This window comes from Sinocyclocheilus anshuiensis, unplaced genomic scaffold (genome assembly GCF_001515605.1).
Source record: "Sinocyclocheilus anshuiensis isolate Anshui unplaced genomic scaffold, SAMN03320099.WGS_v1.1 scaffold117, whole genome shotgun sequence".
Classification (NCBI taxonomy): Eukaryota; Metazoa; Chordata; class Actinopteri; order Cypriniformes; family Cyprinidae; genus Sinocyclocheilus; species Sinocyclocheilus anshuiensis.
In genome coordinates this window covers 2,569,378-2,583,877 of record NW_015536624.1, presented here as the reverse complement: position 1 = coordinate 2,583,877, position 14,500 = coordinate 2,569,378, and the positions used below count along the sequence as shown (strand labels likewise).

The following is a 14,500-nucleotide window of genomic DNA, read 5'->3' as shown; positions in this document are numbered from 1 at the left end:
TGGAGGGCCGGTGTCCTGCAGAGTTTAGCTCCAACTTGCCTCAACACACCTGCCTTCAAGTTTCTAGTATGCCTAGTAAGAGCTTGATTAGCTGGTTCAGGTGCGTTTAATTGGGGTTGGAGCTAAATTCTTCAGGATACCAGCCCTCCAGGACCGAGTTTGGGCACCCCTGGACTAGTGTCCAAAAATGTTTCTGAAGACAATCACCTATTGCACCTTTAAATTAAACAAATTAACCTTGATGAGTATTCATAACTTTCTTTTTGAAGTACCTTATCTGGTTGGAGGCAGCAGGAAACGCAGTACTCGTAGACGCTACAACAGCCATTGGCCAGACAGCTTTTACAGACATACTGGCTTGAGCTGGGAGCATTAACGTTACAACATCCATTCACCAGTAAATCCTTCCTCTCACACACATAACCTGAAGAGAAAGAAAAAAACAAAACATTGGTTACATCGGTGAATACACAAAAACTCAGGGACCTGTTAACAGTTTGAGTTGCACATTAAAGCATTGTGTGGTTAGAAATTGCATGTCAATTTTGAGATTTGAGGCTTACATAACTTGTCTTTTTTTTTAAATAGTGGAAAGACAGCTAAAGTTCTTAATCTAATTTTATTACACGCATGTGTAGATTTCAATTACAATACACATCTTTAAAGGCCATTTATCATTTATCTTTAAAACCCAAAATGCGTTCATGTCTTAAGACAACTTTGATGAACTTTTTTGATCCACTTCAAATGTTGACCACTGTATATTGAACAGTTCATCCCCATCACTTACCCAGTTCATCCGTGAGAAGGATCTTTCCCTGAATGGAGTTTCTGCACTGGGAGATCTGCCTGCTGCTGTTGCCCAGGATGAACTGGACCTTCCACTGGATGTGATGATCCGAGTCCCTCACCTCCAGGAGGGTCCGATCATGGATGGTTCGCTCCTCCTGTACACAATACGTCACATACAAAAATATAATTCCTTTGCCATTATATGCTTCATTACATCTCAGGAGTGGTGTTGAACTGAGCAAGAAACCATTACGGGTCAAGCTAGTTCAGGAGCCTGGTGAGAACAAATCATGCACAAATAGCACCATATCGGTATCAGTCTGATCAGAACAATATTGGATGCCATGTCAGGGAGGGACTTTAAAAGCACTTAAAAAAAATAATAATAATTTAAACAGTTAAATAATGTTTTCATACTGGATATGTAATTGGGATTAAATATTTAACGGTCAAAAGATTGTAATAATTAAGATTTTTAAAAATGGTTTTGAAAGACGTCTCTTATGCTCACCAAGGCTGCATTTATTTGATCAAAAATACAATAAAATGGTAATATTGTGGAATAATATAATTTTAAAAAACTCTTTTCTTTTTGAATATATTGTAAAATGTAATTCATTTCCTTTGATGCAAAGCTGAATTTTCAGCATCATTACTCCAGACTTCAGTGTCACATGATCCTTCAGAAATCATTCTAATATGCTGATTTGCTGTTCAAAAACCATTTATTATTACCATTATGATTATTAATATTATTAGCAGTGCTGAATGATTGTATTACTTGCTGCTTATGGAAACCATGATACTCTACCAACCATTAAAGAAATTAATCATTTTATTCAGCAAGAGCATGTTAAACAGATGAAAAATGACAGAAAAGACATTTATAATGTTACAAAAGATTGCAAATAAATGCTGTTTTTCCAAACCTTCTATTAGTCAAATAATCCTGAAAAATGGAAATCTACAATTTTTTTTAAAGAAAGAAAGAAAGAAAGAAAGAACTGTTTGGTAATAAGAAGAATATTTTTGAATAATTTATCATCAATAATAACTGAGTGGTAAATCAGCATATTAGAACGATTTCTGAAGGATCATGCGACACTGAAGACTGGAGTAATGATGCTGAAAATCTAGCTTTGCATCACAGGAATAAATTACACTGTAAAATATATTGCAATGAAAACAGTTATTTGGAATTGTAATAGTATTTTACTGTATTTTTTGTAATAAATAAATGCACCCTTGGTGAGCATAAGAGACTGGTTTAAAAAAAAAAAAACTTGGTTCCTCCCTAGTAGTGGGAACACAGCAGCATCACTACAAACCTGTTTGAGGGTGCTGTTGAGAAAGTAGATGAGCGACAATCCGAACACGACCCCCAGAACCCAACGCTTGCGCAAGAGCCGGCGGAACACCATGGAGGCGTTCTTCTGGATGTGCGCCAGGTCCAGGTAGATGCGATGGAGCTAAATAAACAGCACTGGTGATCTCAGGCAGAGAGATCCAGCCGATTCACTTAACACAGCATCACCAACACTCACTGATCGGCTGGAGAATACTATATGACACCGTTATCCGTCGTTAGTTGTCAAACAGTGAGTTTGATAAACATTTAACCCATTTTATGCATGAAATGCTTCAGAATGAAGATTATACATTGATATGTCTTGTACTGACAGATAGAGCTGCAAAAACAAACAAAAGCAGTCTGTTATCAATTCGATGAAAACTTGCGCGGCGTCAATCTAATTATTCGATTGTAATGTGCGCGATCACAGGTAAATTATGAGATTATCGGTTTAGATAGTAAATTGTTTTAAACAATAAGTGTTGCAGAAATCAAGCTGCACAACAACAGCTCTTTCCATGCGGAAATGCGGAGCAACGACGCGTCGTGATTGGCTGCCCACCTTGTGTACTTCCGGAAACAAATGGATTCACATCCGCTCCACAGCCTGCATCGAGTGATGCTTTGACATTTCTGAGGTCTATGTTAAACAGTATCGCGAAAAACAGCGGTTAAAGATTCGTTTGTGCGTGTCTGTTGTAAGCTATGGTGAAGGTAAGATAATTCTGCTCGTTTCTAAGACATTAGATGGGCGTTTAAATCGAAAAAAGCACAATTCAACATTCAAAGGCTCATGTTCATTCATGACTTGTTCCAATAACGTAGAAATATTATTTTGTCCTAAAATAATATAGTTACTATAGTTATTATTTCTTCACCACTAAAAAAATTATCTGTGAACCTGTAATTATCACAGTAATTCTTTCTTTCTTTCTTTCTTTCTTTCTTTCCCCATTTTATGCATGAAATGCTTCAGAATGAAGATTATACATTGATATGTCTTGTACTGACAGATAGAGCTGCAAAAACAAACAAAAGCAGTCTGTTATCAATTCGATGAAAACTTGCGCGGCGTCAATCTAATTATTCGATTGTAATGTGCGCGATCACAGGTAAATTATGAGATTATCGGTTTAGATAGTAAATTGTTTTAAACAATAAGTGTTGCAGAAATCAAGCTGCACAACAACAGCTCTTTCCATGCGGAAATGCGGAGCAACGACGCGTCGTGATTGGCTGCCCACCTTGTGTACTTCCGGAAACAGATGGATTCACATCCGCTCCACAGCCTGCATCGAGTGATGCTTTGACATTTCTGAGGTCTATGTTAAACAGTATCGCGAAAAACAGCGGTTAAAGATTCGTTTGTGCGTGTCTGTTGTAAGCTATGGTGAAGGTAAGATAATTCTGCTCGTTTCTAAGACATTAGATGGGCGTTTAAATCGAAAAAAGCACAATTCAACATTCAAAGGCTCATGTTCATTCATGACTTGTTCCAATAACGTAGAAATATTATTTTGTCCTAAAATAATATAGTTACTATAGTTATTATTTCTTCACCACTAAAAAAATTATCTGTGAACCTGTAATTATCACAGTAATTCTTTCTTTCTTTCTTTCTTTCTTTCTTTCAATAGAAAGATATCTATCTATCTATCAAATATAGGCTAAAATACAGTAATTTGGTATCTATCTATCTATCTATCTATCTATCTATCTATCTATCCTGTTATAAACATTTACCATGGTAAATATAGGCTAAAATACAGTCATTTGGTATCTATCTATCTATCTATCTATCTATCTATCGTCTGTCTGTCTGTCTGTCTGTCTGTCTGTCTCTCTCTCTCTCTCTATCTGTCTGTCTGTCTGTCTGCCTGTCTCTCTCTCTATCTGTCTGTCTGTCTGTCTGTCTATCTACTGTATCTATCTATAGCCTACTTGCGTTTATACATAGACAAATGTATGTGCATGTCATGATTTATCTTTCTTACACCCACTGATGAAATTTCTGTCATCATTTACTCACTTGTGTCTTTTGAAATGCTTATGACTTACTTTCTTCTGTGGGACAGAATAGGAGTTACTCACAGTTGTATGTCTAAGCTGCTCTTTTCCATTAAGTGAAAGAGAAAGGTGACTTTGGCTGTCTTTGACTTTTGGCTGTACAATTTTAGCCTGTTCCCCACACAGAGATATCAGGTGGCTTCAAAAGACCAGGAATACACCCACAAAGCAGTATGGACCATACTTTTTTTGTTAAATAGTGTTTATGGGGTATGAAAGCCCCTTGTCACAGTTTCATTGTATGGAAGAAAGTAACTCATTATACTGGCTGGTAAACTTCTCTTTTTGCGTTCCACAGAAGAGATGAAGTCACATGAACTATCCCTTACATACACACACATATATATATATATATGTATGTATGTATGTATGTAAGGGATAGTTCATGTGACTTCTCCTACAATTTCATAATCTAAACATTTTCTGTTGCTTTTATGTGTGACAATATCCACAACAATTTTATACAATGTCCTATTGTACAATTTAATTTGTATTGTTGTATGTACATACTTTGATAGGCTGAAGTTTTTACAACATTTTTCATAAATCTATGTTTCAGTTTTGGAACTCCTGGTGATAAAGTGGGTGCCATGCAGAGACGCCACAGCAGCAACACTGAGGGCATGCCGCCGGAAAGGTTGGATTTTACTCATCTAGTCTAAACATATTTACATTTTTAAGACTAATTTCATTCCCATCCTACTAAAACAATGATTTATCTGGTCACCAGCATTTGGTTTCTGCTTTAGGCTTTCTAACCTGAACCATCCCTAGTTAACCAGCTTCACCAGTTAAGTCACTGTAACATGACAAACAGACTAAGGTAAAGTGACTAAATGCATGGGAATACCTGCATTTTAATCACTGAGCAAGTACACATGAGAAGTTAGAAATTAGATTGAAAGCAATTAATATTTTGTTACCTTAGTTTCTTAAATGTTTGAAATAATTAAGATTTTCCAATGTTTTTGAAAAGTCTCTTATTGCTCACCAAGGCTGCATTTATTTGATCACAAAGACAGTAAAAATATGAATATTGTGAAATATTATTACACTTTAAAGGAGCTGTTTTCTATTTGAACTCTAGTCTGCAGTGTCACATGATCCTTCAGAATTCATTCTAATATGCTGATTCATATTTACTATCAATGCTGAAACAGATTTTGGTTCTTAATATTTTTGTGGAAACCGTGATGCACTACCTTTCAAAAGTTTATGGTAAGTAAGATAAAAAAAAAATAAAGAAAGAAATCAATATTTTTATTCAGCAAGGACATATTAAATTGAACAATTACATGACAGTAAAGACATATACTGTATAAAGTTACAAAAGATTTCTATTTCAAATAAATGCTGTTCTTTTGAATTTTATTTCATCAAAGAATTCTAAAACAAAATGCATCACAATTTCCACAAAAATATTAAGCAGCAAAAACTGTATTCAACACTGATAATAATAATAGGAACCATTGTTAATAATTGAGTACCAATAAAAATTAAGCACAAAATCAGCATATTAGAATGATTTCTAAAGTATCATGTCACACTGACATTTTAAAATATTGCCAAATAGAAAACAGTTATTTTAAATTGTAATAATATTTTCACAACATTTGTCTTTGTACTGAATTTTTTAATCAAATAAATGCAGCCTTGGTGAGTATAAGAGGTTATTTCAAAATAAACATCTCATTTTAACAAATGAGACATATTTAATTTTAAATGTTACCTCTATTTTGTTTGTTTCCAATTATCAGTTTTGTTTATTTTGTCCAATTATCTTTTAGAATAACACTTTCTTGTAATCACGTTGATGTTATGTAGTTATGAGCTGTATTGGAAGCCCAGCATTAGGCCTTGCAGTGTAAATGCAGCCTGCTTTCTTGTTATTTTGCAGGAACAGGAGCCAAACTCTCGGTTCAGAGAGCAGTCTTGATGAAGGAGGAGTGTTTGACTGTCTGAAGCCAAACTCTCCTACGCAGTCCCAGCAGCTCTTCTCTGGTCTGGTGGGCGTCTCTGCTGGGAACGTGTCCTCAGCTCCCTTCCAGGCTGCGGGGCTGGTTCTGGGTTCTCCACCGGACGTCTTCATCCAGATGGCGTCGTCATCGAGGGATGACGGCTCTCACCAGACGGAGAACCCACCTTATCTCCCTCGCCCTCCTCAGCACCATCATCATCATCATCACCACCATCATCATCCTCACTCCGGCCAGCACTGCTCTTCTCTCCTGCATGCGGCCACCTCTGCTGAGAGACACGGGAGCAGAGATGATGGAAGTAAGAGCTTCTGTGTTTCTTATTATTATCAATCAATGCTGAAAATGTTCCGCTGTTTTTGTGGAAACCATGATACATTTTTTTCAGGATTCTTTCATGAATAGAAAGATTAAAATAACAGCATTTATTATTTTTTAAACATTATAAACATCTTTACTGTCACTTTTGATCAATTTAATGCATCCTTGTTAAATAAAAGTATTCATTTCATTCAAAAAAATGTATATATAATTTATATATTTATATTTTCCATTTTCATTTTCATTGAAGTTAACATTAAATAATTTTGTTGTGTTTTTCTCATTATAGTATTTTTTTTTATTTGTCTATTTACTTTTTTACATTTTTATTTCACTTTTTGTTTGTTATTTCAGTACATCAAATTAAAATAAATTAAAATGAGAAATGTTGCCCTGGCAACTAGTTGAAATAAAAATTATATTATATTATATTATATTATATTATATTATATTATTATTATTTCAGTTAACATTTATTTTATTTAAAGTAACATTTTTTATGGTTTTAGATTTTTTTTAACTATAAAAACCTTGCTCTTATCTGCTCCCATTCTGTCATATATCATAAAGGCCAAAATTAAATCTAAAAATGTGTTAATAAGCTAAAATGTAGATCAGACTTAATGTTGACAGTTAAATTTGTCTTAAATGCAGTGGTATATATATATATATATATCGCCTGTTTCCAGGTGATGATGCCTCTACACCAGCTCCTGCTCTCTCTGAGCTCAAGGCCGTGGTCACATGGCTTCAGAGAGGATTCCCTTTTATCCTCATTCTCCTGGCTAAAGTCTGCTTTCAGCACAAGCTAGGTAGGTTCAGTATATTATGAGCAGCCTTTGTTGTTGAATGCATGAGTCAAAATCACAGCTGTTAACACTGAGATTGTTTTTTTCTGTACGAGTGATATGCAATGTAAAGCCACTGATGTTTGCATTATGTTGGAATGGATATTATATTAATGTTAATGTTCAGAGTCTTTTCAGGAGATATGTGAAATGCAACGTGCTGAAATATGATTCTCTTTGTATTTCTCAGGAATCGCTGTTTGCGTTGGAATGATCAGCACATTTGCCTTTGCTAACTCAACGCTGAAGCATCAGGTGGTATTGCGGGTGAGATTCGGTTCAGTTCATTGTTTTATATTATAGTTAAATTATTGACTTGCATTTACCCTTATGCTCTTGGGGACATTTGCATTTGACCTCGAGCATGACATATATACTACCGTTTGAACATTTAGAGTCGGTAAGATGCTGTATGTGTCTCATTGTGCATGGATGTATTTTCAGGAGGAGAGGTCTGTGTTTACAACTCTCTGGATTATGATCTTTCTCGCCGGCAACATTGTGTATGTGTATTACACGTTCAGTGCAGAGGAACTTCACAACAGGTACAGTCCCATTCATTAGTTTCAGACTCACCATCATAACTGAACATCCATCTGCTTTTATGTTATCTTGGATGTTCTATGGACGTTGTTGTTGTTGTTTGCCTTAGTCATTTGAAAAATTTCATTTACTCCATGTTGTCATTTTGCAGAGTGATCTCTCATTTTATGTTTGTGTTTATCAGCATTTGTGAGTATTTAGTTTCCCATCATTTTTCGTTATTCATATTTGAATCATCTCCTGAATTAAAACATTCACTGGTATAAATTTTTAGTTGTTTTTTGTTATTATTTCATATGCAGTACCGTTCAAAAGTTTGGGGTTGGATGTACTTTCAGATATTTTTGAAATAAGTTTCTTATGCTCACCAAGGCTGCATTTATTTGATCAAAATACAGTAAAACAGTAATATTGTGAAATAGTTTTACAACTTAAAGGAACTGTTTTCTATGTGAACTATGTAAAATTTTAAATAAGCTGAATTTCAGCATCATAACTCCAGTCTTCGGTGTCACATAATTCTTCAGAAATCATTCTAAAATGCTGATTTGTTGCTCAGGAAACATTTCTTATGATTATCAATGTTGAAAACAGTTGTGCTGCTTAATATTTGGTAGAAACGTTTTTTCAAGATTCTTTCATGAATAGAAGGTTCAAAAGAACAGCATTTATTTTAAATGGAAACAATTTAATGCATCCTTGATTAATAAATATATTAATTTCTTTCAAAAGAAACTTTTGAACAGTAATGTATCGTAAATTAATATTATAAGTGTATATTGCACATTAATATCATTTGTATTTAAAAATTAGTATTGTAAATGACTATAATGAAATTAATATAAAAAATAATATATGTGTATTTTCCCCCCAGCCTTATTTTTGCAAAGCCAAACATCAACAGTTTTGATTTCTTTGACCTGATCTGGGCTGTTGGAATAACAGATTTTGTGCTGAAATATTTCACCATTGAGCTCAAATGCCTCATACTGTTCCTACCTAAAATGATCCTCGCTTTCAAGTCCAGGGTAAGATGACAATATTCCATATTTTACATTTCTACTGCTTTAGTGTTCCATGTCAGAAAGTACAGTCCTACAGTATATTGGTCAACCGATATATAATTTTTACACACACACAAAGAAAAAAAAAATTGGTGTAGGATTTTCTGTGAAATAAGTTTTACTTAGAAATTGCTAGTAAATTTCACAAATGATAACTGAAGAAAGTAACACATTGAATTGTGAAATTTGAAATTTGTGAAATTCTTGTAAAACATACTCCAGTAATTTAACTGTGTAAAATAGGGCTGCATGATTATGACAAAAATCATAATTGTCGATCGCTTTGCACGATTACGTAATTGTGGCATCCATAATTGTAATCGCGATTAGAAATTCGATTAATTGTGCAGCCCTAATTTTCTACAATGTACTATCTGTTGCTCATAATGATATTTATAGAGAACTGCACTGTAAAAAATTACCGTGAACTTAACGGTAAAAGACTGTAAAAAGAAATTACGGTATTTAACTGTAAATTTAAGTTAAAACCGTAAAACCTAAAACGTTGCTACCGTATTTTTACGGTAAAATTCCGGCAATCACAGCTTCCGGTTTTTTACCGTAAATTTTACGGATTTTTTTTTTACAGTGTGGCCAATAAATGTTTTAATCTTTCCACAATGCAGTAATGGTTTGTTGAGTATATACAGATACAGACTACTGCAAAAACCTTTAGTTTTGTGGAACTTATTCATGTCAGTTCTGTTTGGTGAATGTTTGATTCTTCTATATGTTTGTAATGCATTATTTTTTTAAATCAGTCCTAAGGCAAATAAAACTGCCTAAAACATGCAGGTTCAATCTAAGTGTATGGAATCCCTGTAGTCTTTGTGTTTGAGATTTTATAGCATGATGAGAGATTGTGATCAGGGAGGAAATCCGAGATAGCTTCAGTCTGTTCCAAGGCACCAGTACAAACTGGGTGCAACTGGCAAGTTGCAAAAAAATAAATAAAAATAGTGTGCCGTGTCAACATGCCTTGCGTGGTTGGCTGCTTGGAAGACAGTATGTGAGCTCATTGACCCACTGGGGCTAGGATGAGGTCACCTCCCTGAGGAACACACACACGCTCTTACACAATCACACATTCATTGGAGTGACAGTATGAGTCCATTACAGCAGGAGCCGCTCTGTAAACACATCACACTCTGTAATATTGAAGAATCAAATGTATGCAACCCGCTCCGAACCATTTGTTTGACTCAAACACACACTTTGCGTCCACAGCTGCCAGGATAATCTGACTTGCACACAGTTTCTGTTCCTCTGACGCTCTGTTCCAGGAACTTACCCTCAGTCATCTCCATACCCACCTCCTGAAACCAAACACACACTTTCCACCTCTTGTATCATGCCCAGGTGGCACACTTTCAAGCAATGATGTCATGGTCAATGTGTCAGGCTTTCCGCTGACTTTCCAAAGCCCAGCATCACCACAGCTACAAAGACACAACACATACATGTGCATCCATACATGTCGGTATAACCTCTTGCATAATCGCAGCAGCAAGCCTGTGCATGTCCGTATGAACTCACACTGTCCATAACACTTCAGTGCACACGGATATGAGGATTGAGAAACCTAGTGAACTGCCTTGTTGACTACTACCAATATAGGCACATAGAAAATTATCATTTATTTTATTTGAACTTTACTGTTGGCAGAATAGTCCAGTTGTAATACTGTTTTTAATAACGTGATGCTTATATCTGATATGCAAGAAATTTTGTTGATATATTACAATTGAAATGTTTGAATTTATATTTGAAAGAAATTAATGCTTTTATTCAGGAATGATGCAAGACAATTATAATTTTACAGTAAATAAATTAAAATAAATTAAAAACCTGAAAAAATATCACAATTTCCACACAAATGGGAATGAGAAGCACAACTGTTTTCAACACTGATGATAATAAGAAATGTTTCTTGAGTGGAAATTCAGCATATTAGATTGATTTCTGAAGGATCATGTGACACTGAAGACTGGAGTAATGATGCTGAAAATTCAGCTTTGATCACTGGAATAAATTACATTTTAAAATATATTTAATTAGAAAATGAATTATTAGTTATTTTAAATTGTAATAATATTTAACAATATTACTGTTTTTACTGTAATCTTTTTTATTGTAATCTTTTTCATTTTATAATTATGAAACGTTCAAGACACCATTTTATATTTTTTTCCCACGTATATATATATATATATATAATGTGTGTGTGTATATATATATATATATATATATATATATACACACACACACATTATAGTAATCATATATTAATATTAATAATTGAGTATTATTTTCTGCGAAGCTTCATATCGTTTCTTCATAAAACTTGATTATGGCCAATATTAGTTTGCTTCTGCCATTATTCTTTAATTGACATGCTCTAAATTCTGAACTGAAAGAAATTTTATAAATACTATCATGGCGACTTGAATGCAGTATTTTGTGAATTGAAACTGATGGAGAGAATAGTTGGGGAATGAACGTCAGATTCAAACGCAAGCCTCCCATATGAGAAACAGATACAAAAAAAGTTTTAAAACGTCTTATGTTGCCTTTTGATAAATTAAACCGTTTCCCACCCTGAGGACCTCCTCGTGCGTTCGATAACTGGAGTAATGATGCTGAAAATTCAGCTTTGATCACTGGAATAAATTACATTTTAAAATATATTTAATTAGAAAATGAATTATTAGTTATTTTAAATTGTAATAATATTTAACAATATTACTGTTTTTACTGTAATCTTTTTTATTGTAATCTTTTTCATTTTATAATTATGAAACGTTCAAGACACCATTTTATATTTTTTTCCCACTCTTTTTCACTTATCATAGCACATTTTTAAGTGTTAATAAATTTAATTTAAACTTTTTTTAAATTCAGTTTTATCTATTTTTATTTTTGTTTAATCCATATGAGAAACAGATACAAAAAAAGTTTTAAAACGTCTTATGTTGCCTTTTGATAAATTAAACCGTTTCCCACCCTGAGGACCTCCTCGTGCGTTCGATAATTGTTTTCTTCATTGTTGTTTTGAAATCATGGACACGGCTGTTAAGACTAAGAGGAAATGTGTCGCTCCCCTATGATGCAGTTGGCCTAACTTTTCAGTAGTTGGATGGATTCCAGCTCCAGTTTGTCTAATTGCTAAGTGTGAGCGAGTACAGGGCTGCAGGGACTCTGGCTAAGATGAATTGCTTGCGTTCTGAGGTTACAGATCTCCGTCAGTCAGCTAGCAAGCTCCCCAACTGGGTGATTAATCGCTGTCAGGTGGAGTCCAAAAAGTCATTATGCATCCTGTGCTGTGACTAGTGTCAGGCCATCAGCACTTGATGTGGGTGATTACGACTTGAGACATTCATCTGGCGTTTCACAAGATGATTGTGGAATCAGGATTAGTTGTTAACTAGAACTGACCAAACTGAGATACACAGACCTTTGTGAATAATATTAATAACAATACATTTTATTTATTATTCATACACTACCTTTCAAACGTTTGGGGTCAAAGATTTTTCAGTGTTTTTAAAAGAAGTCTCTTATGATCACCAAGGTTGCAGTGATTTGATCCAAAATACTGTAAAAACAGAACTTATTATGTTATTACGGTTTTTATATTTTAAATTGTAATTTATTCCTGTGATCAAAGCTGAATTTTCAGTGTCACATGATCCTTCAGAAATTGTTCTGATGTGCTGATTTATTATTATTATCGGTGCTGAAAACAGTTGTGCTGCTTAATATTTTTGTGGAAACTGTGATACATTTTTTTCAGGATTTTTTGATGAACAGAAAATAAAAAGAACATCATTTATTTGAAATATAAATATTTTGCAAAAAATCTAGACAGTTTCTTCTATAAAATCTGTATAGTGCACTGCTGTGCATTTTTCTAAAAAAAAAAAAAAGATTGTCCTTACCTGTTTTTTCATTGGTTGCTAGGGTGTTCTGAGTAGTTGCTAGGTGGTTGATGTCATCCTTCCAACAGTTTAGGTTTTTTTTTTACTTATTTCATCGTTACCAAGCAAAATAAATCATAAATGCAAACAATTATAGATCTTGATTTAATTTTAAAATACATCCATTGTTTATAAATAGCTATAAATATCATAACGCAATAAATGCTCTGCCTGAATAGTTTTTAATAATTGTCTGCTCCCTATGTTGGATTATACAACTCTTTACTGTCTATCATCACAGGAGATTTTTTTTTTGGTGTAATCACTATTTCAAGTTTCAAAGTTGTTGGTTCTTTCATGTTCAGTGTTTTCAGAGCTGATTTTAGGCTTTTTGATCAAAACCCACTTCATATGAGCCACACTTTCATCCACACTCGACTCTGAGACCGCAAAAGCATAATCTGACAGCTCCAGGTCACTGTGGCGTCTGCAGAGGAGCCAAACCCAACTAAAGAACCCTAGAATAGAATATTCTGAAATATAATTTTAGATAACTGTTAAAAAAAGAGGGAACGTCTGGCAATGTATTTAAAATATCTGGTGCATTTTTTTGGGCCTGTTAAGCAAGGAGCATAGTTGGTTATATTTGAAGCATTCTAGTTTTGTTGTGTTGTTCTCTATGGGTGTAGATGCAGAGAAAGCATCGAGTGTTGCCCTTTGACACTGAAATTAGATGAGTTGTACAGCTATCCTGCTACTTTTCTAATGTTCTGATTAGGTTTGGGAAGGGTGGGCTTGTTATATTTTATGTGGGTAGCAGGTGTACTGCATTTCTGCCAGTTTTGTTTGCCATGCGGTGTGAAATTGCCAGGAGAGCGCAGAGCGCTGGACTGTGGCCATATTTCGGTAGAAGAACACCCCCCTCCATGTCACAGCATCTTTAAAGCTTGAGGGTAAGATGTTCACAGTTAATGAACGAACAGATGAGATGAGACTGGGATCTTGTTCAAAGGCAGCTACAGGAAGGATGTGTGGATTGTTGCAGTGCTGTCATCTCACGCCGGCGCTTGAGTATCGCTCAGTTTGTAAAGATATTGTTAAACAGTTGGCCGTCATAGCTGGAAGTCTTACAAACATCATAGTAAAATGAGACGATTTGATTTTATAAACATGTAGTTAATAATAATGAGTATTATAATTATAATGTGTATTATTTTTGATTATATTACTATGCTAGCTGTTTTATACAGTGCTCAAAACACATTTATTCCACAAACTTCATGAATATGATTGATTTTATAACAAGTATATTGTTTCAGATTATTCATTTTTAATTATGATTAGTCCGTATGATTTAATAAACATTTTCTGGAAAATAGTAATAATAATAATTTAAAATTATTATCATGCTTGAGACTGGAGTAATGATGCTGAAAATTCAGCTTTGATCACAGAAATAAATCACATTTTAAAATATATTCAAATAGAAAGCAGTTATTTTAAATGGCAAAACATATTTCACAGTATTACTGCTGTTGCTGTATTTTGAAACAAATAAATGCAGGCTTGGAAGAGAATAAAAAATAAAAAAAACATTAAAAATCTTACTGTTCAAAAACTT

The 14,500-nt window shown here is 34.1% G+C and overlaps 2 protein-coding genes across 5 annotated transcripts in view; one reads left to right on the top strand and one right to left on the bottom strand.

Moving 5' to 3' along the window:
- The window catches only part of LOC107704950 (UPF0454 protein C12orf49 homolog), a 4,501-nt gene extending 3,401 nt beyond the window's left edge, over window positions 1-1,100 (bottom strand). Inside the window, exons 1-3 of the mRNA XM_016508033.1 lie at window positions 1,089-1,100; window positions 791-947; window positions 273-424 (exon numbers count right to left, since the gene is read on the bottom strand). Coding sequence (XP_016363519.1) covers window positions 273-424; window positions 791-947; window positions 1,089-1,100 — 321 coding nt within the window. The remainder of the gene's footprint in view (window positions 1-272; window positions 425-790; window positions 948-1,088) is intronic.
- Window positions 1,101-2,148: 1,048 nt separating this feature from the next.
- LOC107704451 (RING finger and transmembrane domain-containing protein 2-like) overlaps window positions 2,149-14,500 on the top strand; it is an 18,019-nt gene continuing 5,667 nt past the window's right edge. The window contains exons 1-7 of one of the 4 annotated variants that reach the window (XM_016507401.1): window positions 2,149-2,246; window positions 4,770-4,847; window positions 6,108-6,487; window positions 7,197-7,319; window positions 7,546-7,622; window positions 7,800-7,900; window positions 8,773-8,926. In XM_016507401.1, coding sequence (XP_016362887.1) covers window positions 2,149-2,246; window positions 4,770-4,847; window positions 6,108-6,487; window positions 7,197-7,319; window positions 7,546-7,622; window positions 7,800-7,900; window positions 8,773-8,926 — 1,011 coding nt within the window. Of the gene's footprint in view, window positions 2,391-2,844; window positions 2,858-3,432; window positions 3,540-4,769; window positions 4,848-6,107; window positions 6,488-7,196; window positions 7,320-7,545; window positions 7,623-7,799; window positions 7,901-8,772; window positions 8,927-14,500 lie in introns of those variants that run through there. The other 3 variants (XM_016507387.1, XM_016507393.1, XM_016507379.1) reach the window with 3 other exon arrangements.